Source organism: Chionomys nivalis, chromosome 11 (genome assembly GCF_950005125.1).
Source record: "Chionomys nivalis chromosome 11, mChiNiv1.1, whole genome shotgun sequence".
In the NCBI taxonomy this organism is placed as follows: Eukaryota; Metazoa; Chordata; class Mammalia; order Rodentia; family Cricetidae; genus Chionomys; species Chionomys nivalis.
This window is the reverse complement of record NC_080096.1, coordinates 48,386,411-48,412,241: the sequence shown is the minus strand read 5'-3', so window position 1 is coordinate 48,412,241 and position 25,831 is coordinate 48,386,411. Positions and strand designations below refer to the sequence as shown.

General features: G+C 47.0%; 1 protein-coding gene across 2 annotated transcripts in view; it reads left to right on the top strand.

Moving 5' to 3' along the window:
• Patj (PATJ crumbs cell polarity complex component) overlaps positions 1-22,226 on the top strand; it is a 313,297-nt gene extending 291,071 nt beyond the window's left edge. For both annotated transcript variants that reach the window (XM_057783541.1, XM_057783542.1), the window contains 3 exons: positions 11,059-11,153; positions 15,532-15,655; positions 20,673-22,226. In XM_057783541.1, coding sequence (XP_057639524.1) covers positions 11,059-11,153; positions 15,532-15,655; positions 20,673-20,819 — 366 coding nt within the window. In that variant the 3' untranslated portion in view covers positions 20,820-22,226. The remainder of the gene's footprint in view (positions 1-11,058; positions 11,154-15,531; positions 15,656-20,672) is intronic.
• Positions 22,227-25,831: the final 3,605 nt, after the last annotated feature.

Here is a 25,831-nt window from a genome sequence, read left to right as displayed (position 1 = left end):
ACGGGAAGTTGAGATGACAAGCCTGCCACGGCTCCTCTCTGCTGCTACAGGCCCTCGTTAAATTCCTGCTTTCAGCAGGGGCAGCCTGAGCCTTCTGTTACACTATTAAACAATTATAGCCAAAGACCCTGGTGCAGGAAATGGGAAGCATGTGGGTGGCCATGACACTTCAGCAGAAGGATCAGATGAGCTAAAGCTCTGTCGTCCACACAAGGATGTGATCAGATATTTTAAAAGCTTGTCAGCCAGGAGTAGTGGCATGTTCAGGAGGCTGAGGCAGGCATCACAAACCAGGACTAAAAAACCCAGGCTAACAGAGTGAGTTCAAGGCCAACCTAGGCTACATAGTCTATCTACCTTATTTCAAAATACCAACTGACTAATTTGGTTAAATCAACAAATAGAAATAAATTTGAGTTATTTAGGAATATGGGAGCAAATACTGAAAGCAGCTGCTAAAGAGTTGAGAGTAATCAGAGCAGAGGGTGGAGCTCTCTCATTAAGTGCTAGGGGTGCTTCTGACTTTTACATCATGTATTTACTTTGTATGTCTGTGTGTGCATGTGTGGTGGTCAGAGGACAGCTTGTAGCAGTCAGTTTTCTCTTTCCACTGTGTAGGTCCAAGGAATCAGACTTGGTGGCAAGCACCTTTATCCACTGAGCCCGATTTTGACTGTTTTGGGGCAGGGGGTGTGGCCTGGTCTACGTAGTTCTGGCCTTGAACTCACAGCGATCCTTCTGCTTCTGCCTTCTGAGTGCCGAGATTAAAGACCTGTGCAACCATGCTTGGCCCAATTCGGGCTTTTAAAATCAAGTAACATACATGGGGGAAAGATTATAATTGATTAGGCTTTGTTTTTTGTTTCTTTTTGTTGTTTGTTTTTTGTTTGGTTTTGCTTCAGTCTTTTAAGATAGGATCTCACTATGTAGCCCTATCTAGCCTCTGCCTAGTGCTTGGATTAAGGACATGAGCTGGCCATGCCTGCCTGGCCTTAAAGGTACTAGAAAATACTAGAACTACAGAGTATGTGTTAAAGGCATAAAATGCCCAACACTTTTAGAATCCTAGAACTTGAGAGGCTAAAACAGGAGTTTGAGTCTGAAGGTAGTTAGAGCTATGTAGCAAGCCCTAAAACAGATACGATGAAGATGAAGACCAGGAGAAGAGCAGAGCGTGGGGTAGTGTGCACCTTTAACCAACACTTGGGAGGCAGAAGCAGACAGAGAAGGAGAGAGAGAAGGGCAGAAGGGGAAGGAAGAAGTGTGTAGAGTCCTTGACTAACATGGGCAAGGCCCTAGGTTTGATCCTAAAAACTGCTACATATCCATATATGCATACATTTAGGTACATAAATATATGAACATATATATGTTAAGCAAAATAATCTGACATATTTAATTTTCACCCATTGGAACATAAAGTCAGTAGCCATCACCAAGCTGATAAATTTTGGGCTTGCAAGATGGCTCATGGGATAAAGTCAGTTGCTGCCAAACCTGCTGAGCTGAGTTAGGTTTTCAGGACACATATGGTAGATGGAGACACAGGTTATCCTCAGCCTCCATACACACACCACAGCATACATGACGCCTGCACAATAAATAAGTCAAGATAGATTTTAATGGATGATAAATTCCATCACCAGAGAGGTACATGCAGGAAGATTACAAATTAGCCGGGCGGTGGTGGCGCACGCCTTTAATCCCAGCACTCGGGAGGTAGAGGCAGGCGGATCTCTGTGAGTTCGAGGCCAGCCTGGTCTACAAAGGGAGTTTCAGACAGGCTTCAAAGCTATAGAGAAACCCTGTCTCGAAAAACAAACAAACAAACAAAAAAAACCAATTTAAGGCCACCTAGGGCTACCTAAGAGATGTTGCTCACATTGAATGGGTTGCTAGGTGGGCTGATCAAGTTGAAGGACATGAACTTGGGTATGAGGGCGCAGCACGTGAAAAATCCTAGATTGGGAGGGAAAGTGGGTGGAAGGCAGATGAGTGGGTGCAGTAGGGGAGGGGAGAGTGAGTGTATGGATGAGGGGTGCAGTTGTTACTTTAGTGCAGAGTAAGCTCACCCAAGGCCAGGAATTTGGCAGATTTCTTCTAGAGTACCGAGCAAGCAGCCAAGTTTGCTTGCTATCTATCTATTTATTATTTTGAGAGAGTTGAGACAAGGTTTTACTCTGTAGTTCAGGCTAACTTAAAACTCAGCAAATATCCCAAGCCGGTCTTGAACCCATTACAATCCTTTCTCATTTTTCCAAGTGCTAGGAATAAAGGCAGGCACTAGAGAGATGGCTCAACAGTTAAGAGCACTGTCTGCTCTTCCAAAGGTCCTAAGTCCAAATCCCAGCAACCACATGGTGACACAATCATCTGTAATGAGATCTAGTGTCCTCCTGAGGAAGAGACCTGGTCAGTCGTCCTCATCAACTTAGACCATGAAGCCCAATGTGGACAAGTTCAACAGAACCGCCATATACGGCTGTCCATGCGTGCTTCACCATTGCCAGGCATCAGTTTCATTTCTTTCAAATTTCAGGGATACAGGCATAAGCCACCATTTCAGCTGACTTGCGAATTCTTAACCTTGACTGCCCAGTCAAGCCACTATTTTCCAGTGTCCCGGAGCTCCTGGATTACTTGATACAGGGTGTGTCCTGCACATCAGATGGTGGTAAAGCTCTGCAGGGAGCGCTGTGCAGGAGCCGAGGGGACAGTGCTGGATGGTCTCACTCTGTTATAATATCTGAGGTGTAAGGTCCGAGATGGAAAAAATGCCTTTTGATATCATAGAGACCGGCCTAGGTACAGCTTGGAATTCCTGCCTAGCAAACACGAGCCACGGGACCCTGGTTTTAATTCCTGGTACTAGAAAAATAAAATTTCAAAAATCTCGGAGAAATCTTCATAGTATCCCAGGTGACATTGGGGGCTACTAGAGGGCCCCGTGTCCAGCAGCCAGTTTGCCCCTCTCATGTCCTACATTTTAAACCCTTAGATTTTTATTTTTTTAAGAAGCCTAAAAATGCCGGGCGGTGGTGGCGCACGCCTTTAATCCCAGCACTCGGGAGGCAGAGGCAGGTGGATCTCTGTGAGTTCGAGACCAGCCTGGTCTACAGAGCTAGTTCCAGGACAGTCTCCAAAACCACAGAGAAACCCTGTCTCGAAAAACCAAAAAAAAAAAAAAAAAGAAGCCTAAAAATTAGTATGTCAAAAAAGTCATGTCAGTGAGTTCTAGATAAACACTTGCTGCTGCTTCCGGTTACGCCAAGGCTAGTGCTGGGCTTTTGTTGACTCTAGGATGCCCACTGTGTGTGCTCTCTACATCTCTACCTCTGGATCTTGGGTGCAGTTTGGGTATGGATGCTGAGTTTTACATCTTAGACCAAAAATATCTGGCCTGACAGATCTAAGGACTACTAGTGTCCCCTTGCAGGATCGATGCTCAGGAAAGGCACGGCCCTTATGCCTTGTAACAGCCCACATTCCCAGGAACTGTTTTGACTTCTCAGTTCTCCAAGACGTAATCCTCAAACTTTTTGTTGTTGTTTTCGTTTGGTTTGGTTTTTGTTTTTTCAAGACAGGGTTTTTCTGTGTAGCCATTCCTATCCTGGAACTCACTTTGTAAACTAGGTTGGCCTCTAACTCACAGAGATTCTCCTGCTCTGGAGTGCTGGGATTAAAGGCCTGTACCACCACCGCCCCGGGGCCATAAACCTGTTTTTAAAGGAGAACTACCCATCTTGTGGTCCATGCAGTAAAACCATACACAAATGACTCAACTAGAAAGTTTATTTAAACATAGAGTGACCAACTGCCCAACAGAATACTGTCGTTGCACTCGGCTTTACTCGTAAGTCTTTTAGCGCCCCTGTCGCTGCAGCACAAGCCAGTGTGTCTGATGAACTAACCCCTCCTCAAGGAGAATGCCTGGAGAGGTGAACACTGACAAAGGAACTGAAGGAGTTACAAGTTGGAAGAGAACCACAGTGAAGGAACAGGGCTTTTGGAGGGGGGAACGCAGAGTGAGCCGTGAGTGCGGTGGGAGGGGGGAACACAGACTGACCCGAAAGAGCAGTCGGTGGGGGAAAGAAGGAGTGCGGTGTGAGTGCGGTGGGGGGAGGGAACACCGGCTGACAGGGAAGAGCAGTGGGAGGGGGAAACACTGTGATTGGCTCATCTTCCAACCATGCGGGGAACCTAGGGAACGGAGGTTCCTCGGTAGCCTCCATGTCCCTCAGCTCGCCTTCCTTGGGTGGTGGCATCTTCCCCTCCGCTTCCTTCCTTTGGGTAACCTCCCAGGTCTCTGTGGGGGAACAGGTCTCTGGTCCTGCTTCCTTCAGTAGATGGGTCTTTTCCGCTTCCATGGCTGCTGTTCTTCTCCTTGCCTTCTCTGAATGGGTCTCCTCTCCTTGGAAGGATAGGTCTCTCCACCTCTTCTTTCCTGTTGGTAGTTTTGGGTGGGCAGGTCACATATTTCTCTTCTTGACCTCTTTCTCCTTGGAGAAGATGGGAGTCTTGATTCAGGCCCCTGGGCTGCAATGCCTCAGGCCTGTAATTACTAAGTGTTTAATAATAGCTACACCTGGACGGGGTGCAGATTTCCATTGGAGGGCTGGTGAAAACCTGGAAGGATGCAACCACTTGATAAGTAAGGCAGCTCTGCTAAATGATCGTATTAGTCACCCGAGAATCCTGCGCCTGCTCTTCCCCTCTGACCGCCTGTGCATATACAGCACACTTCCGTCAAGAGGAGCAGATTTAAAGGGCGTACCTGTTTTTGACCAGGTTAGTGTTTTGAAGGGCTGTGGTCAAGCAGGATGACATCAACCATATTTCCCAACGGTCCTTTTCCCCTGGGGAAAGAGGGGAAAGGGTGCCAGCCCACATAAGGCAGAAGACTAGACCATAGATCCTAGGGTAGAATTGTTACCGAACCTAGAAGTTACACCTGTGCCTCAAGCCATCCTCTATAACCCAATTAAAAGAGCCGTATTAAGTGGGAAGCAGGAATGTGTCCACACTGGGAAGCATGACAAAGAGATCCAGTGACCATGCACACAGTCCGTCTTTGGGTCCTGAAGTTAGACGCTCATCTAAGCAGTCCTGGTCAGTGCAGCTCCCCCACCACAGACCTCCATCGTCCGGGCTTTCATCTCATCCTGTAGGGTGTCGGAACTGTGTGGTGTCTCTTTCCTGAACACAAGTTCTCCCACTAGCTGGCACCTTTTCCTTCTCGCAGTGTAAGATTCCCAGGGACATTCCCATTTTGCTGGAGTCCTCTGTTTCAGTGGTGTGACAGAGGGAGACACAGGTGTCTCTTTAGACTACCTTCATTCCTGCCTCTCCAGGCCAGGGAGGCAGAGGCTAGAACACCCGAAATTGCAGAGACCATGATACCCATGGTCCCATTAAGGGACCTTGTGTCATGCCCTCTCCACTTCAAGCATCCTGTGACATGTTGCCCCTCGCAGGCACCTACGGCATGACTTCCTGCAGGCAGGACCACTCCTTTCCCTTGTTTCCCCCAGTCCCGTCTCTGTTCTCAGAACCCAGTGAAACTAAAAACAGGTCTAAGATTCTCTTGATAAAGAGAAATAAAGTATGTTTCCTGTCAGTCTGTTGGTCCTCCCCCTGCTTCCGCAAAGGACCCCAGGCTTACCTCAGACCATAGTCCCCAGTCCCTGGTGTTCAGAGGCAAGGCTGAGCAGGACACCTAGGTCGCACCTCAGTGTTGAACTTGTAAGCCACTGACCTAACCCTTGGAGAGTAGCTCCTCCCCATTCCCAGGCCAGGCCCCAGGGTAGGTTTAGCCACTGCCTATCAAGTTACTTGTCAATCAGCTCTCAAGGCAAATGTTCTGGCTACAAATGTCTGGGCGCTGGAAAGTCTACCTGCAGGTGGCAGATTTGCTGCCCTAGTCTCCCCACGAGAGACCAGGCTTCCTTCGAATTCATCACTTGGCCTGAGGGTTCCACTCTGTCCAAGATCAGCGCGAGAGTTCGGGGTGACTCCCTAGGATTTGCTGGTGGCTAAGAAGCCTTTTAATTTTAGAGCTAGTTGTGGGGAGAAGACTGCAGGGTTTTATATTTTCTGCTAAACGGTAAAACTTTATGATGAGTGTAACTGGGCTGTAACTGGGGACACAGCTATGTCTGGAAAGTAGATTCTTTAGCTCCTTTTTCCCTCACGCCGGATGATTGCTTCCCAACATCTGATTAAAGAGTCTCAGCAGACACAGTGGTGACTCCTGCCTGTAATTCCAGCACTTCCGAAGCTGAGGCTGGACAGTTGTGAATTTGAGGTTAGCTTGGGCTGCAAAGTCTCAAAAGAGAAAAAGGGGGGGGAGGGGGTAAGTGGCAGTGCATGCCTGTAACATCAGCATGTGGGAGGCAGAGGCAGGTTGGTCTCTGTGCATTCAAGGCCATCCTGGTCTGTGTAGTTAATTCTAGGCTAGCCAGGGCAACATAGTAAGGCCCTGTTTCAAAAAAGCAAATAAGAAAACAAGGAAGAAACAGGCAATGTTCTCAAGGCTTTCTGGCCTGGCTCCGTCCGATAGGCACGTGACAGTCCCATCCACACTTCCTGTGGTGACCAGTCTGAGCTTTTTTAGATGCTGGTTCTCATGAGATCCCTTGTTCTGACTATGCCATTCTGTTCCGTAAGTGTTCCGTTCTAGCAGAGTCAGGAACGGAAGCCCCGATAGACTAGGCTCAGCTACTTTTCCTAGTGGCTCACACCTAGTCTATACTCCAGCACTCAGGAGGCTGAGGCAGGAGGATTATGAGTTCCAGGCAAGCCTAGGCTACATAGGAGACCCTGCCTTACCTCCTCTCCCTGCCAAATCAGAAACTGATGGGATGAGAGCGTGGCAAGGCCAGGAAGGGAGCTTCACTAAACAGGCAGGGTGACCACACCGGGAGCAGCAGTTACCTAAGACCTAACCCCAGCTGCCCACAGCAGTCCTGGCCACAGAAGAGAAACAAAGAGGCCTTGGAGTTCCCTCGGGAGGACTCCAAGTTGTCTTGGTCTGGACGTCCTCTGGTTGGTCATTATCTTAGGCTCTCTTCTCAGGATTGACCATGCAGAGCTATGTTGGTGCCAACAGTCAAGCCTGTTGTTCCTGAGGTCCAGAGTCACTTAAGTAAGAAAGACTCAGGAGAACTCACAAGAAAGGAAAAGAAACAAGATGGAGCCGTAAACATAGTGGAGGGCTGGTGAGATGGGTCAGCAGGTGCAGGCACTCGCTTCCAGATCTAACAACCTGAGTTCAGACCTGGGAATCCACGTGGGGAAAAGAGCTGGCTCCCACAGGTTGTCCTCTGACCTCTACCCATGCACGATGGCACATGCAGGTTCTTTCTACACCTAACGCACACACATAAAATAAACAAATATAAAGAAAAGTGAGGGCTGGAGAGATGGCTCAGTGGTTAAGAGCAATGCCTGCTCTTCCAAGGGTCCTGAGTTCAATTCCCAGCAACCACATGGTGGCTCACAACCATCTGTAAAGAGGTCTGGCGCCCTCTTCTGGCCTTCAGGCATACACACAGACAGAATATTGTATACATAATAAATAAATAAATATTAAAAAAAAAAGAAAGAAAAGTGGGCGCTGGAGAGATAGCAGTTAGTAATAGCAGTGGCTACTCTTCCAGAGGACCCCGGTTCAATTCCCAACATCCACACAGCAACTCATAACTCCCTGTGACTCCAGTTCCAGGGGACCCAATGCCCTTACACAAACACACATGCAGACAAAACATCAATACTCATTGAATTAAAAATGTCATTTTTTAAAAAAAGCAAAACTCAAAATCTTGTTAGCCAGCTCAGTGCCTGGGCCTCCTTTCAGCCCTCTGTCATTACTCCATTTCTGTGGAACAGGGCCTGCCTAGTTCTTACATTTTTTCTCTCTCGTTAAGGGACTGGAAACCTCTCTCCACTTACTTCCTCAGTCTCCCTGCCCCTTGAGAAGGCATCAGACATGCTCATTCTCTCATGTTTTTCCTCACCAACCTGGAGCCAGAGATGAGATGGGAGGCAACCCACGGCCACACACACTGAACAGTGCACAGCCACACACGCACTGTCCTAACCCACAGCCACTCACACTGTCCCAACCCATGGCCACACGCACTGAACAGTACACAGCCACACATGCACTGTCCTAACCCACAGCCACACACACTGTCCCAACCCACAGCTACACTCACTGAACAACCCACGGCCACACGCATTGAACTACCCATGGCTACATGCACTGTCCCAACCCATGGCCACACTCACTGAACAACCCACGGCCACACGCACTGTCCCAACCCACGGCCACTCTCACTATCCCAATTCCTGAGAAATAGGTTGAAAACACAGAAGAAAGCAGGAAGAATTAACCTAAACGGGGGGCGGGGGTGACTAGAGGAGGTCACAGGAGGAGCAGGACTTCTGCTATTTAAACTGATTTGTGTAGAGAGTCCTAGAGAGAAAACTCTAGAAGATTTAGAGGAGTGTAAGTGAGAAGTGGGATTAGAAGGTGGGGCAGGGGCTTAGAATTGTATCCTAAGAGCAGAGGGAAAGTGCTGGAAAGTCTGAAGCAGTGGAGTACCACTGATTATCTGGAATGTTGCCTGGGGAGTGTAATAGAGACAGTGAACAGTGAACAGATTGAAGAAGGGTTTGAATTCTGGTGGATAACCACCCATTCAATGGCAGGAGGGACCAAGGGAGACAGTCTGGACCTCTTCATGGATAGCACCTCAGCATGTGTCTCAGATACATAGGCAACCGCCACGGCAAGTTTTCAGTGTGTGCCTCATTGGTTCATAACGGGAGAGCTGGAGATATCACTTTCTAAGAAGAGAAAAATGGAAGCAAAAGTTAACTGAACAGGGGTGGGTTTGGGGGTCAAGAGTTTGGAGAGGAGGTAAGGTGGGGCCACCTGGTTGGTGTTGGCACACACTCTAAGAACGAAGCCTAGGGCCCCACACTTGCTAGGCATGTGCTCTACCACTGAGCTACATCCTCAGCCCAAATTTGTGGTTGTTTTCACTTTGATAAGCTGAAAGATGTGAAATGGAAATCTCAAGTTGGTGGCTGGGTTGTAAGCGCACTGCTGGGATTTAAGCCAGGGAATGTGTGTGCTGTGCTGTGCTGTGTCTGAGCCTGACGCCACCTGGGCCCATGATGGAGTCAGGAGGTGAGCCGAAAGATAGCAGAAAGCAGACCCTGGCAGCCGCAGGAAAGTCAGGAGCATGTGGGTCAGGGAGGCTCCGGCTGGAAGCTGGAACGAAGTGTTTGTGAAGACAGTTGCGTTAGGAACCGGCAGTGTCCTCTGGGACTCTGCTCTGTGACGACAGCGCGGCCTGCTACTGGAGGAGGAGAGGCTTGTACCATCCGGCAGGGAGCTGACCTTTAGACTTTTATCCTAAGCATCTCCCCATTTAGTCATCGTTCTTCCCATGACTGTATTGCTTGGACACTCAGCACTTGCGTGTAACTGTCTTCCCCTGTCTGGGATAATTCCCCTGCATTCCCAGCCCTCCCCAGGCCTGTTGCCTTTCCTCTGCTTTACTGGCAGTGCAGCTGTCTCACAAGTGAGGCGTGTGTGCCCTCTGTTGGTCTGTCCTGAAACTGCATCAAATCAAGCTCCTCTCTTTCTCTTGCCTGAAAACTCTCAGGACCTGTGCAGTCAGCCCTCCAGACCCCTGGGTTCTGTTCTGGGGTGGGGGTGGGGCAGTAGGAGGGACAGTGAGGTCAGTATGCTGGCCACAGGGGAATGTTAGGAGAGCTACCACAGGGCAGGACACCTTGAAGGTCATAGGAAGGACTCCAGCTCATGGCCCTGCAGCATCTGGTTCTCTGCAGATGGCTTCGGGCAGAGTCTGGAGTCATATACTCCATGTTAACGTGGTTCTAGCTGCTTCAGAAGAGTGAGACTGCACTACACACAAGATGATTCCGTGGCGCAGCCTTCAGCATCTAAGAGGACTGGGCTTTGAGACAGAGAAGTCAAGTATGGTACCAAGATGGTCATGAAACTACGAGAACAGGTCAAGGTCACCTGGGATGCAGAAAGCTGCAGGAACCCAGGCTGTGGGGCAGAGCACTGGAGATATGTTAGCTCTGGGCTCCTCATGGACGCCACACTGGGGAGCTCAGTGGGGACCTATCTTGTGGATTTGAACTTAAGTGTGGTAGAACTGGAGACAGAGATTTGGGGATTATCATCACCAGGTGGTATTTAAATTTAGCATGAGGCATTATAGTTGTAAAAGTTAGAAACTCAGGAGCTGATCCTGTCTCGGTGCACAGGAGTCTGGGAAAGAGGCTGGGTGGTGGTGGTGGGGTGGTGGTGGTGCATGCCTTTAATCCCAGCACTCCAGAGACAGAGGCAGGTGAATCTCTGTGAATTTAAGGCTAGCCTGGTCTACAAGAGCAAGTTCCAGAACAGGCTTCAAAGCTACAGAGAAACCCTGTCTTGAAAAAAAAAATGTCTGGGAAAGAGGAAGGCATGATCAGAAAGGTGAAAGACTGTAGAAACTGGAGCTGGGCCTAGTGGCACTAGCCACTGTTGGGAGGCTGAGGAAGGACCGACCCACAGACAGCCTGTGCAGTTTAGGAAGACCCTGCCTATTCCGTTCTATTGAAGTTTTTAAAAAGAGTGCCTGGGGACATGTACTCACCAAGAGGCTCTGGGCTCCGTCCCAGTTCCACAAAAGAATAAAGAATGGTGTGGGAAGGCAGCGATCATGGGGAGTCAGACAAGGAACAGAGAGGGACTCGAATCCTCCAGCCCAGCATGAAGGTGCACACTGAAATCCCGGCCCTGGGGAGGTGCAGCAGGAAGGCTGAGAATTCACCACCCTGTTGGGACATGGAGGAGAAGAAAGGGAGAACCATGGGGAAAGAGGAAGAGAAAGGGGAGTGAGGGAAAGAGAAAATGAATGGTCTTTTTTGTCCAGCGCCGTATCTAAGTCGAATGAAGATTGGAATGCAACCATAGTTTCTCCAACATTCTTGCAATTTGCAGTAAAATTCCTTGTCATCCCTCTCCCCCAGGTTGTGGCAGATACCAATATAAGTGCCATAGCAACTCAACTTGAAATCATGTCTGCAGGCTCTCCGACTGCTGACCGCCATCCAGAAGACACAGAGTAAGTATTCTAGTGCAGAGTGGGCAGGGCTCCTGCGCGTCAGGTTCTAACGTGCATGTGATCTCAAGACAGAGGAACGTGCATGCTGTGTTCTCCTGACCCAGACGAGGTCTGACAAGGTGCAGGGTTCTCCATTTCACACCAGGCTATGTTCCACCCCAGGATCCTTCAGAGACCATGGTAGGGCCTGTGCTCACACCGCTTCTCTTTGCTTTGACAGAAGCCTGTGCCCTCTGTCCTAAGAAACTACAGGCTTATAGCCCAGGTCTGCTCTGCTCTAAGATGCAAGGAGCCACATTTCCTTAATTCGCTAAGCTAAAACCTTGTTCTGAGATGAAATATTGTTGTCCCCTTTGCTGGCATGTGTCATGACAGCTGGTCATTGCAAGGTTATTCATTAAAGCAGTGTTTCTATAGTTGACATGCTCTAAGAATAAGAACAGAAGGCCAGTGAGATGGCTCTTCAGGTAAAGGCACTTGCCACCAAGTCTGATGATGGAGTTCAATCCCCAGGTCCAAAGCTTGTGAGAACCAAATCTCACAAGCTACCCTCCCCTGAACTTCCACCTGCCTATGTAGGCGCCTGCACACACACTCCAAGACACGATTTGTGGAGACTCTGAGGAGATGGTTCCCAGCAGATTTGGGCGTCTGGTCTTAGCAGGCTCCCTAGGGTTATCCGACCAGACAGGCGGAGAACAGCTGCACTTTGAGCACTGCTGCCTGAAGCTGTTCCTCGGCACCATCAGCACCTGGTCAAGTGTGTGCTCGGTGAATGCTATTGGTTGATAATTGCTTTAAGGATCTCATGATCACAGCCAAATACAAGGAGCTTTATTCAGGGGGTCATAGTTTATCAACCTAATTGACACTTTGGGGTGTGTCTCTTAAAGGAAAAATATTAAGTTGGTTATACTTTTTCCTCATTATACATGCCATCAAATCTGACCAAATACGAAAATAGCATTTCAAGCTACCACAGCTCTTTAAAACAAAGTCAGGGTGGAGAAATGAGGGCTGTAGCTCAGTATGTAGGGTGCCTAGCTAGCATTTACAATGCCATGGGTTCAGTTCTCAGTACCACACAAAACTGAACATGGTAACCCACACTTATAATCACTCTGTGAGTTTAAGGCCAGCCTGGTCTACATAATGAGTACCAGCACAGCCAGAGCTACATAAGAGAGAGACGGGGAGAGGGAGAGAGAGCATGGCTTTAAGAAAGAAAGACATGCCAGGTGGTGGTGGCACACACCTTTAATCTCGGCACTTGGGAGGCAGAGGCAGTCGGGTCTCTGTGAGTTCAAGGACAGCCTGGTCTATAAAAGCTAGTTCCAGGACAGGCTCTAAAGCTACAGAGAAACCCTCTTGAAAAACCAAAAATAATAATGAGAGAGAGAGAGAGAGAGAGAGAGAGAGAGAGAGAGAGAGAGAGAGAGAGAGAGAGAGGAAGAAATGTTAAGACAGTTAAGAATGTAGCTCAGAGGTTAAAAGCACATAATATTTTTCAAGAGGACCTGAGTTCAGTTCCCAAGAGCCATGTCAGGCAGTTTGCAGCCACCTGTAACTCCAACTCTAGAGAATCCGGCACCCTCTTCTGGACTCCACAGGTACCTGCATTCACATGGACACACACACACACCACATATACATAATTATAAACAATACAAATAATTTTCAAAGAAGAAATATTAAGGTGTTATGAGATAAATTGATGTGATCCATGACATATGCTCCAGATTGCAAAGGGGCCCACGCATGCAGGTCCCTGAGACTAGCTCTAACACAGTAACCTGAGCAAAGTTACAGGGAAGGCTTAATCGGAAGAACATGATCAAAGGTCACATACCCCTTCACAGTTTTCTGATCTGTGAGTGGCTAAGTTTGGAACAGGTGACTGCCTCTCAGCCATGCATGCTGCCACAAAACAAGGCGTGTTGCTAGCATGGAGTGTAGGTGTAAGCATTGAGCCAGGCAGGAATGGTGGTGTACATCCCAGCACCTGAGAAGCAGAAGCAGCAGGATAACTGTGAGTTCAAGGCCAGCCAGGGCTGTTGGCACAGCTCTGTCTCAAATAGAAAAGAAAAAGACCCTCTCACCACAAATCAGATGATAGAGATGGGGACCCCAGAATTTTTGGGGTTTTTACCATTTAAATAACATAGTGTGGGAAGAAGGGCCAAGATGTAGCTCAGTTGGTACGGCACTTGCCTAGCATGCATAAAGCTTTTGGTTTGATCCCCAGCACCACATAAAACCAAGCCTGGTGTTCCAAGCCTCTAATCCCAGCCGTTGGGAGGTGGAAACAAAAGAGTCACTCTTGGCTACATAGCCAGCTCAAGGCCAGCACTGGCTACACGAGACCCTGTATCAAAAGAAAACCAGTTTTAGGGATAAGAAGCTGAGATTAGAGAGCTTGAGCATACATAGGTGATCTAAACTTTTGTAGTGCTGCCTGAGAGAGAGACTTCCACACTGACGACAGCCTCCGTCATGCATTTGGAACAGAGTGTCAAATCCATCTTGCTCCACACTGGTGATCCACTTCTCCCCTGGATATTTTTTTTTTTTTTTTTTTTTTTTTTGGTTTTTCGAGACAGGGTTTCTCTGTGGCTTTGGAGCCTGTCCTGGAACTAGCTCTGTAGACCAGGCTGGTCTCGAACTCACAGAGATCCGCCTCCCTCTGCCTCCCGAGTGCTGGGATTAAAGGCGTGCGCCACCATCGCCCGGCTCTCCCCTGGATTTTAGTTCCTGTTTATACAGCCATGAGCGTGAGTTTGTAGAGAACACATGGACAGCTAAGATAGAAGGGACAGGTAGCCGAGGAGGGGACAAGATATCCTAATTACAATAGTGTGGAATAGGGACCAAGAACAGAAAGACTGGGCCAGTTCTCCTGAAGGGCGCAGGAGAACACCCCACTCGAGATGGGCTTGGAGAAGGGTCTTCCCATGCTAGGAGGAGTGCCAGGGGCATTTGGACAGGAAAGGGGCATCAGTTCCCAAGAGTTGTTAGCCTGCCACTGCTGGTTAGGGGCTCACCTGGGGACTGCAGGCTTCCAACATGCTGGCATGACCTGTGTATTGCTGACTGTGCGGTCAGTCCACACAACACCTTCTTTAAACAGAATAGGTCAGATTTTAAATCAGGGTAGTTCTCAGTTTTTGACTGAGATAAGGTTAAAAGCTTATCTGGGTGTGATGGTGGCTCACTCCTGTGATCCCAGCACTCAGGAGGCTGAGGAAGGAATATTGATTGCTATGAGGGCAAGGCTAGTCTGGGCTACAGAGTGAGTTCCAGATTAACCTGAACTACAGTTCAAAGCACACTTAAAAACGGGGTGAGGGGATTTGGTGAGATGATTCAATGGGTAAAGGCACTGGCTGTCAATACTAGCATCCTGAGTTCAATCCCCAGAACCCACCTGGTAGAATACAGAAGTGAGCCCTAAAAGTTGTCCTCTGACTTTGGCGTGCAATGTACACAAGCACATTAAAGTATATATATTATATATAACACATTAAAAATTAGGCCAAACAGCCAGGTGGTGGTAGCACATGGCTTTAATACCAGCACTCGGGAGGCAGAGGCAGATGGATCTCTGTGAGTTCAAGGACAGCCTGGCCTACAGAACGAGTTCCAGGACGTTTAGAATGGTTACACAGAAACCCTGTCTTGAACCCCTACCCCCCCCAAAAAAAAAGAATTGAGCCAAGCCTTGTTGTACATGCCTAGAATTTGAGCTGCTCAAGAGGCTGAGGCAGGAGCATCATGATCTCAAAGCCAGTCTGAGCTGCATGTTGACCTTTCTTAACTTAGGATAACCCTGTCTCAAAAATAAAATAAAAATGGGCTAGGAATGTAGCCCAGTGGTACATACAGCCCCTAGCACCAGCATAAGGCCATTGGTATCCCCAGTACCACACACACCCCATACAGAAAAGCCTAGGCTACGCAACAAGATCCCATCTGAATAAAACAAAGCAAGTGACTTAATAATAACTAAGCGCAGAGATGGATATAATAGCTGATGCCCAGAATCTCGGAACCTAGAGGGCAAAGGCAAGAGGCTGAGATGTTCAAGGCCAACCCAGGCCACATAAAAGAGGAGAAAGGAACCAAGCATAGGGAAAGGTGTGTCACCGCTGTAGTGACTGTTTTAATTAGAAAGCCCTAAACCACAAGCACATTGGTGATGAGCTGATGTAGCATGAAAAATGTACAATGTTTCCAGATTGCTTCCTGAGAGTCTGATTTGATAAAATGGCATTCGTAGCTTCGCAGTGTGGAAGTCCCTCTCCAATCTGTGCGCTTCCATTAAAATGAACTCCCTCTCAGTGTCTGCTCTTGAATTAAACAGCATGTGTTGTGCTTTCAGAACACCTGCACCTAAGATTATTACTTTGGAGAAAGGCTCTGCAGGATTGGGGCTTAGTATTGTAGGGGGTTATGGAAGTCCACACGGAGACCTGCCAATTTATGTCAAGACTATATTTCCAAAGGTATTTTTCTCCTTTTACTGTTCTCTTAAAATCAAAGCTAGTGAGACTTTTAAGTGCTTTGTACTGGTTTGCTGTGGGTTGCGCTTGTGTGGGGGACGGTGGTATTTCATTTAGGTCTCATAGGCAAGCCCCCAGGGGAGGAAGTGTCAGAACAATGGGATCTCAAGAAGCAGTCTTCTCTGTGCTTCAGTGAGGAAGGGGCACTCACAGATTGTAGGAGCATTTCCAGCAGCACCCGCACTGGAGGGTGACTTTGAATGTGTTATTCTAGGCTGAAAGGGATTCAAAAGGGTCTTGGTGTTGGTGGTGCACACCTTTGATCACAACACTCACAATCAGGAGGCAGAGACAAGTGGATCTCTGTGAGTTCAATGTCAACCTAGTCTACAGATCAAGTTCCAGGACAGCCAGGGAGGGAGTGGGGAAAGAATATCGTGGGCCATGGAGCTGAATTAGTGGGTAAAGGACCCGCTTTGTGAGCAGGAAGACCTCAGCTGAGATGGCCAACACCCACAGAAGGTAGCACTGCAGGCCAGAGACGGGGTAGTTGAATGGGTGAGCTCCAGGTGTGAGAGACACCATCTCCAAAGATAAAAGTGGAAATAATTAAAGATAATGATAGAGGAAGATGCCAAACATTAGCCTCTGGCATCCACAAAAGACATGCAAAGGCAAGCACACACAACTACATGCACACACACACACACACACACACACACGCACACCACACATACATGTCAGGCAGCAGAGGGCCAAGGTAGAAGCTCTCAGGTCACTTGGAGATTGTCAGCTTACGTTTCTCTGCCAGGTGTTTGATAAATCGGTCTAATACTGACTCATAGTGATTCGGGAATTAACTATTTCGAAACGAGGTATAGGCACAGGCCTGTCATCCCAGCTCTCTGGAGGCTGGCACAGGAGCGTCACTCAAGGTAGCCTGGGCTGTGCTCTAGAACCTGCCTTAAATAAAGAAAACAAAACAGCAAACGACAGCAGCCCCACACTACTCCCAGCATGCCCTAGGTGATCTATGTCCACCACTCCTGCAGCTTCTACATGCCTTCTAGAGTAATCCTTTTTAATTTCACTGTGAGTTGGAGATTAGCATTTAACTTTATTGTAAATTCTGAAGACCCGTGAAAAGTACTTAGGATAAACATTCCAAGTGTTTCTTCCACCTGCTGTTTATGAATTTAGCTTTTGGTCACTCATGCTGTAACCCAGGCTGGCCTTGAGCTGCGTGGCCGAGCTCTTGATCCTCCTGTCCTACCTGCTGAGTGGGGGCCTTCAGGCACCTGCCACCACATCTGGCTTCTTACCAGTTTTTCATTCATTTTTAAAACTACAATCATTTATTTGTTAGTTGATCCAGTGACTTTCTGTTGAATTATAGTCCTGAAAATATATAGGTTCTTGATGAAAATATATTGTATGAAATTCTCATAGAATTAAAAAACATTTTTAATATTTATCTATTTATTTATTTGGGTTTTTGTTTTGTTTTTCGAGACAGTGTTTCTCTTTGTAACAGCCCTGGCTGTCCTGGAACTTACTCTGCAGACCAGACTGGCCTCAAACTCACAGAGATCAGGTCTACCTCTGCCTTCCGAGTGCTGGAATTAAAGGTGTGCGCCACCACCGCCCAGCAGCAGAGGTTTTTATAGAAGTAAAGGTAGACCTGTATCTTCCTATAAAATTTTGCTAATTAACACAAGCTTGCTGTTACTTGCCCAGCTCTCGGCTGCTAACTGGGCACTTGAATCAATGGGTATTTGCTTTTGGATGACTCTAGACAGCCACAGATTTACCCACCTGTCCCTCTTGGTGGAGTGTGGCTGAGACACACTAGGCAGAAATGGGACTCACTTATCTAACGAACTGCAGCTAATCAGAGGAGGCAGCTTCCCAGTGTAACAGTGGTACCCAGCCTGAGAGCCCCTGAGGTCGGTATACACACTCTGTCCTCAAAGACATGTGTGACACTACAAGTGGTTGTGCCCATTAGTCTCAAGGGGCTGCTACAGGTGGTTGGCTTCTGGCAGATCCACTCTGCAGTGTAAGGCTGCGGGGGTCCCACCACCCTGCCTCTGCCTCCATGATGCAGCCAACATCGCTGCCTCATGTCATATGCCCATGCCATGTTAACTGCGGTCCAGAAAGCTGGAAGGCCTTTGCCTTGGGCTAAAGAACAGCCAGCTAGCCCACTGTACCAGTCTGTGCTTCCCAGAGGAAGTGTGGGTGGGGGTGTCATCAGAACACAGAGCTGAAAGTGATCTTGATATGTATTACTGGTGCATTTAAAAGCAACCTTCTCTGGGCCTGTTGGCAGGCCCTGTGATTCCAGTATTTGGAAGACTGAGGCCTGGGAGGGTGGCTTCAAGTTTAAAGCTAGCTAGTTTTGGCTGCAGAGTAAGACACTGTCTAAAAATAAATAAATCCAAAAAAATAAAAACAAAGAAATAAAATAATGAAAGAAACAATCATGGAATCAGATAGGATGTCACCAGTGGGAGCAGTGAGTGGGCTGAGGTGCTGTGGGAAGCCCTCAGGAATGGCCCTCGGAAAGGCATCCTGCAGAAGCGCCCAAGTGAGAGGAACAGCATGCCCATCATGTGTGACTGCTGGTTATCCTTATATGTTATTTTCTTTCTTTTGTTTTGGTTGGGTTAGTTGTTTCCCTATGAGATAGAAGGTCTTGTAGCTCAGGCTGGCCTTGAACTCACTAGGTAGCCAAGGATGACCTTAAGACCCTCTTCCTCCCCCCCCCCCCCAACCTGGATTGCAGGCGTGAGTCACCATACCTAGCTTGGTTTTTGGTTTTGTTTGTTTGTGGTTTATTTTTAAAGGAATGTGTTCTTCTGTTTTGCTTTACTTTTTGAGACAGGGTTGCTGTGTGGCCCTGACTGTCCTAGAATTAGCTCTGTAGGTCCCCCTGCCTCTCTGCCTCCCAAGTGCTGGGATTAAAGGCATGCACCACCTCTGCCTGACGGGAAGGTGAGATTTTTTTTTAAGTGAAACATACCTAAAAATTAAAGTTTCTGAATCTAAAAGAAGAAAGAAAAGCATTTTCTAAGGCCTGACTCATAGCTCACTTAGTGTAGTCAGTCTTGGTAGAATATTCCTGGGGCTGTTGAAATGGCTCAGTTGCTAAAGGCACCTGCCTGCAAGCTTGGTGGCTGTGTTTGATCCTAGAACTCACATGGTATAAGAACGGGCTGACTCTCAAAAGTTGTCCTCTGGCCTCCACAAGTACACTGTGACAGATGCGCACACATACTAAATGTGCAGATATTCTGAGGGCATATTCCAATGCAAATAATAACACCAACCATTATTTCTGGTCCGGTAGCCCTGAAGATTATTGGACCTTTTTCTCACTTTGCTCATTAAATTTGGCCAGAATATCTGAATTATAACATAAATTAAGAATCAGTAAGCCTAAAGCTGACAGAGATCCCCACCCCTCAAAAAAAGCTTTTCTCAGATTACCCTGACATTGTTCCTCCCACACAGAGAGCACGGAACTCTAATGTGCCTTGTGCTGCCTTCTCATAGGACACTCCCCTCAGACTGTCAAGCCCTGAAACATGGGGCATAGGTTTATAGATCAAAACTTCTTTTTAATAATTCTCTTCCTTGACTGATAGATTATTTAATGTAGCCTGAAGTGACCCTTCACCCTCCAGAAGTGTGACATGTCTACATTATAGAAGCTGAAAGCATGTGACATGTCTACATTATAGGTGCTGTAAGCATGTAGAAATTGAGAGAGTCAGTCTGACTCACAGGCGCTTAGAGTGCTGCCAGTCAGGTGCATGTTTGGTTAAAAACTTCAAATTCATGAGCTGGAAAGATGGCTCGGGAGTTAAGAGTGTGTGCTGATCTTGCGGAGTTCAGCTCCCAGCACCCATGTCCCCATCATGACTGCCTGGAGCTCAGCTGCAGGAGAATCTGATGACTGTGGCCTCTGGCCTCCCTCAGACACCTGCACTCATGTGCACACACCTGCACACATAGACACATAGTTTGTAAAATAAGTCTTAAAAAGAAACTTTAAAGTCAAAGCCACCTGGGGTCTTAATTTTCTCAGCCAACAAGAATTAGGCCTTTGCAGAAGGTAGAGACAGATGATCTCTGTGTCTCTGTGACTCTGGGGCCAGCCTGGGCAACCTAGTAAGTTCTAGACTGCAGTTACATGGTGAGACCCTAGAGAGAGAGAGAGAGAGAGAGAGAGAGAGAGAGAGAGAGAGAAGAAAGGATGGAAAGAAAGAAAGAAATTGAAGAGAGGAAGAGAGGGAAAAAGGGAAGGAAGGAAGGAAGGAAGGAAGGAAGGAAGGAAGGAAGGAAGGAAGGAAGGAAGGGAGGGAGGGAGGGAGGGAGGAAGGAAGGAAGGAAGGGAAAGAAAAGAAAGAAAGAAAGAAAGAAAGAAAGAAAGAAAGAAAGAAAGAAAGAAAGAAAGAAAGATGATAGATAGATAGATAGATAGATAGATAGATAGATAGATAGATAGATAGATAGATAGGAAGAAAGATGGGAAGAAAGGAAAGGAGAGAGAGGGAGGGAGGTAAAGATGATGATACAAGCCAACTCAGAAAATTTTGTGGCAGTGTTTGGAAGCCCTGGCAGTCTGCGACATGAATTTGAACATCATGAGAATAGACTGAACATGCCTTATTTGAAGTCTTCAGAACAGCACTATTTTGGATTTGGGATGTTTTATTCAGATTATAGAATATTTGCAACCGGGCAGTGGTGACACATGCCTTTAATCCTAGCACTCGGGAGGCAGAGGCAGGTGAGTGAGTTCAAGGCCAGCCTGGTCTATAAGAGCTAGTTCCCGGAAAGCTAGAGCTGTTACACAGAGAAGCCCTGTCTTGAACCCAACCCCCCAAAAAAGAATATTTGCATATATGGAAGGAAATTTACTAGAGCTTCATATATACTCTATATTTTATATATAACTGAAAATAAGTTCGTGCAATATTTCTAGTAATTTTGCCATGTTTCTTGTTCATAGGGAGCAGCTGCAGAGGACGGCCGATTAAAACGAGGTGACCAGATCTTGGCCGTCAATGGGGAGACCCTGGAAGGTGTTACTCATGAGCAAGCTGTCGCCATTCTAAAGCAGCAGAGCGGGACTGTGGCCTTGACTGTGCTGCCCTGAGCGCTTGTCCTGATCCTGACACAACAATACAACGGGCTCTGTGGCTTCCGGTTGGGATGAAAGTTGCCTCAGCTAAATCCCAGCATCGTCACTGGCTCTGATTGTGTTTGCAGAAACAGGAGCTGCCTCCTCTGCTTCCTACCCACATCCCGCATTCCCACTGAGGCTTAACTGCAGCTCCTGCGGTTTCCTCTGATGAGTGGAGACAAAGGTTTTCCTTGTCATCTTAACTTGTGATTTACTTATGCTAATTTGTCTCTTCAAATAAGGCAGAAAACATTAGCAGTGTAATTAACTTCCTCACAATGAACTATTCACGCTCTGCCTCTGGGAATTACTGCAGTCTCTTCCGTGTGACTCACAGTCAACTCCCCGTCTCTAGCTAGATCTGGATATAGTCTTTGATCCTGAGGAGTCGTCCACAGATTCTGTAATCCACCCAGCATTGGAATGGCTTTGTGTGAACACTGCTTATCAAGTGTGGCTTGATCTCCCGCAAAAGCCACACTAGCTCACACTGCTGGAAAGCTTATTCAGAGTGATAAGCATCTTAGCAGGTGGTGTCACCCCTTCCTCTCCACTGTAGACCACCGGCTGGGTATCCTCGACCTTGTTGGAGTGAGTGACAAGTTCGTTTGCCTGTCCCTTACCTCCATACCAGTAGCACAGTCGCCCAGCTTGCCCCAGCTCTGTGCTGCACTTGAACATAAAGTAACTGAGCAAATGACCTGGGGATGGAGTGCTCAGCTTGAGTTTCCCAGTCTCCTCCTCCTATTGGCTGAAGCTCTGCAGCTCAGAAAGCAACTGTAGCTGAAGCCCAGCTAGGAGAGTGAAATGGACTGGTGTGTGTGTGTGTGGGGGGGGGGTGCTTGTCACTGAATTCTGCAGAATCTTCCATTGAAAATGAAGGAGAGCACCTGACAGGGAGTCCAGGGTCAGCAATGGCCTAGTTCAGCATCATTTAGCCATAACTCAGTGCTACACACTGTTCAGCAATCAACAGGATTCCATGGGCCCTAATGTAAAATGTTATTTAATTAGGATTTTAACTGAGATTCCCTTTGAGAAGATGTAATCACAAAAGCGTTAATTCTTACTGTAATATTTTTGTGGCTATTCCAAAGTGCAGAGTGCCTAAGTTTTATGTTGACAATGTTTTTCCATGACTGGTATTAAGTTTTTTGAGATTCCATAGGGCTTTTAGAATTTCTGATGTATCCAAGATACGTGGTTTTGTTAGGATCCCATCCCCCAGCCTCAGTGCTCTGTGTAAATGAAGCTTGTAAGAACACCTCAAGCAGCAGAGACCAAATGAAGCCCAGAGGAAAATGCACCTTAAAAGATAAAGGTAGCTGCATTGATGCTTTCAAAGTGTGATTCGGCTTCATTTTGATGGAATGACCCTAAATACACATTTTGAAATAATGCATTGTTGTTGTGTCTTTCTTTACACGTCATCCTTTTAGGGCACGTTACTAAGTCTATTAATAAAGTAATTGTGATACTTTATGCACCAAGTCCTGCAGGGACCCTGTCTCTTTCCACAGGGTTAGTGAGTAGTTGCTGTGCCAGAGGCTTGCTGTCGTCAGAACTTACTGTACACCGAGAAGACAGTGATTGCAAAAGCAGTCTTAAACTCACATATATTATTATTTTGGCCACTTAAGTCTGCTACTAATATCATTAACTGGAGTTAGCCAAAGAGGTAATGTGAACTAGAAAAAAAAAAGTAGAGAATGCTTTTATGTATAGATACTTCTAAAGGTTCTAAACCAAGGCAGCTGGCTAAGGAGCAGGCAGAGACATGGTTTACAGTGTACACATTAATCTCTGCATCTAACTTTTTGTTCTTTAGCTCAGCCTTTCACAGTGTCCTGTTGCAGTCTGCAGTCTGGGCTGAGGCTGTAGCTCAGTAGGTAGAATGCCCTCTTCTGACTTCAGTGAGTACTGCAAGCACAGGGTGCACAGACCCACATGCAGGCAAGACACCTGTGCATATAAAATAAACTATATTTAAAAATAAGAAAATAAAAATTATGATCTTTTAAAGAAGATTTATTTATGTGTGTGTGTGTGCCTGCGTGAGTTTTACCTGCCACACAGATGTAAGAGCCCAGGTGGGCCAGCACAGACCGTTAGACCTCCTTCCTATACCTGAGCTTAGACAGTTGTGAGCCACCACGAGAGTGCTCTACAAGAGCAATAAGTGCGCTTATGCCTTAACCTTCTCTCTGGCCTCCAAAATTTCAATCTTGTATTTTTTTAAGATGTAGTTTATCTTTTTAGTTATGGAGTGGTGTTCAGAGGAGCGCGGAGGCATCAGATTCCTTAGGAGCTGCAGTTATGCACAGTTCTGAGCCAGCTGACATGGGTGCTGGGAACTGAACTCTAGCAGGAAGTGCTCTTAACAACTGAGCCATGTCTCCAGCCCCTTTGATTTTTTTGGTTTTGGTTTGTAATTTTTGTTTTGTCTTTGTTTGTTTGTTTTGAGACAGGGGTCTCACTATGTAGCCCCAGCTGGCCTAGAATGCACTATATAGACTAGGGTGGCCTCAAACTCAAAGAAATCCACCTGCCTCCCTGTCTCTACCTATTGAGTGCCGGGATTAAAGGCATGTACCACCATGTCAGCCTAAATTCTTTTTCATAAAATGAAAATAAAGCTTTTTAAGAAGAGACAACTGGCTTTGCTTACAGGAATGCTCCCTGACCTTGCTGCATCTGTGGAATGCACAGTCTTACCATCAGTAAGTCTGCCCTGTACACCTCTGTAATGTCTTGTCCAAAGTCCTAGCGAGCCTTCTACGGCAGCAACTCCAAAACCCACCTAGGAGAAAGCGCCATTTTAAAGAGAGTAGAGGGACTCTTGGGGAAATCTTAGACTTTCCGCCCCAGAGCCTTCTTTTTCTTAACCTCTGCAGAAAATCTGTGTTTCAAATGCTTCTCAATAAACATCAATTCTGCTTCCTATTGGCTCCTCTTCCTGAGTCCTTTTCTGTATGAAACCGAGGGTAGGGTTTTACCTGAGTCAGGGTTCCCGAAAGACTAAGGGAATTCCGACTGCTGAAATTGAGAGCTTCCAGGGAAGGCCACCATGTTTAAGCACCTTTTAGGCAAGAATAAAATACTGGCAAGGGAGCCATATTCTCCTAAACTTGCTGTCTCCTAACCCTCACGGCTGCGGGGCTTTGGAGTACAGAAGCCTGCGATGCCTGAGATAATCGCATGGTGGCGCAAGAGACACCGCGAGTATGAGGCTTTAACCAGCGCTTCGGGCAGGTAGGTGGGCAAGGAGTCTGCAGTTTGTGGGCTCATGACTTTCTGAAGCTCAGTTCTCAGGATGTCAGCGCCACATCCAACAACAACACAGGAAGGAATGTATCCCTCAAATTTTTTAGTCCCCAAGGACAGGTTCCATTGCCTTCCAGTTCTCCCCTTCTCATTGCAGCTGAATCAGTTGCCTTGACAACTGTTTAGTAATACATGAATGTGAGTATTTGGGGGCTTGGGGGCCCACCCCAACTCCTCTCCCTACTTCCAGGACAGGTACTGTTGGAGCGCCTTGTTGATAGAACGTATGTTATTGTATGTATGTATGTATGTATGTATGTATGTGTGTGTGTAGCACATTCAAAATACTATTGAGGATGAATTTAATAATTGCAAATTGAATAGTTAGTAAAACTGATCATTGCTGAGGATGCAACTCAACTGGTATCAAAGCCCTGGGTTCCACTGCTGGCATAAACTAGGGACGACGGCACATGCTTGTCATCTGGGCATTCAGGTCATAGGAAGATCAGGAGTTCAAAGTCATCCTGCGTTACATAGCAAGTTTGGGCTACATGAAACCCTGTTTGTTTATACATAAAACCCACAGATGAGATAGAATAAGGTTTTTCATGTATCTACAATATGCATTAAGGGCTCAGGAGCTAAGAACTGGATGAAACATGTTTCCAGGACAGACATGGTGGTTCACACCATAGCCCAGCACTTAGGAGACAGAGGCAAGAGAATTTCTGCAAACTGAGGCCAACTTGTTCTACACAGCAAGTTCCAAGCCAGTCAGAACTCCACAGTGAGACCATGTCTCAAAAAACCACACACACACTTGCATGGTCATAATATACATAAAAAATGAATCCATCTTCAAAAGGTGAAATTTTCTAATAAACGGATAGAAGTGGAAAATATTATACTGAGTGCTCTTAACCACTGTGCCACCTCTCCAGTCCCTGGGCTTTTGTCTTTGAATCTTGATGGAAATGGCACACGCAGGAGGCCCCTACAGCTTCGGTTATCCGCTCTGCCAGATTTTATAGCCCTTGCCTGTCTTGGTCCAGTGTCCCTGCTTTACAGCCCTCTCTCTAAATTCTGCTCCGCTCAAAACTTTTGCCCCTGTGCCCTGAGCTCCTCCTCCTGGCAAGACAAGAACAGAAGAGCAGCCACCCTTAAATAGCATCATATGATGAGATCAGTGTTCAATTTCCCTTTGCCCTCAAATGTGTAGGGTCGGTTGTCTCAGTCAGGATTCAAACAAGTTCAGCAAAGTGAGGTCAGCTTATATAATGGATGTCTTTGCTTTTGTTGTTGTTGCTGTTTTGTTTTGCTTTGCAACAGGGTTTCGTGTAGCCATACTGGCCTCAAACCTGTGAAGCAGCTGAGGTTGGACCAGAATGTTCAATACTCTTACCTCTCCTTTCCAAGTACTGAGATTACAGGCAATTGCCACTATGCCCAACCTGTTTGAAATTCCTTTTAAGGATTGCATGGTTGAATTTTCAGCTATAGTTTCTTCTCTGCCCTCTATTGCTTCGTTTAAAAAGTATTTATTATTAGTGTGCATGTATGATGTGCCCGTGTGGGTACATGAATGTCACGGCACATTGGTGGATGTCAGGGGACAACTCTGTGGCACCGGTTGATTCTCTTCTTCCTTTGTGTGGTTCCAGGAACGAAACTCAGGCTGCCAGGACTCAGCAGAGGCATCTCACTCTCTTTCTCTTTGA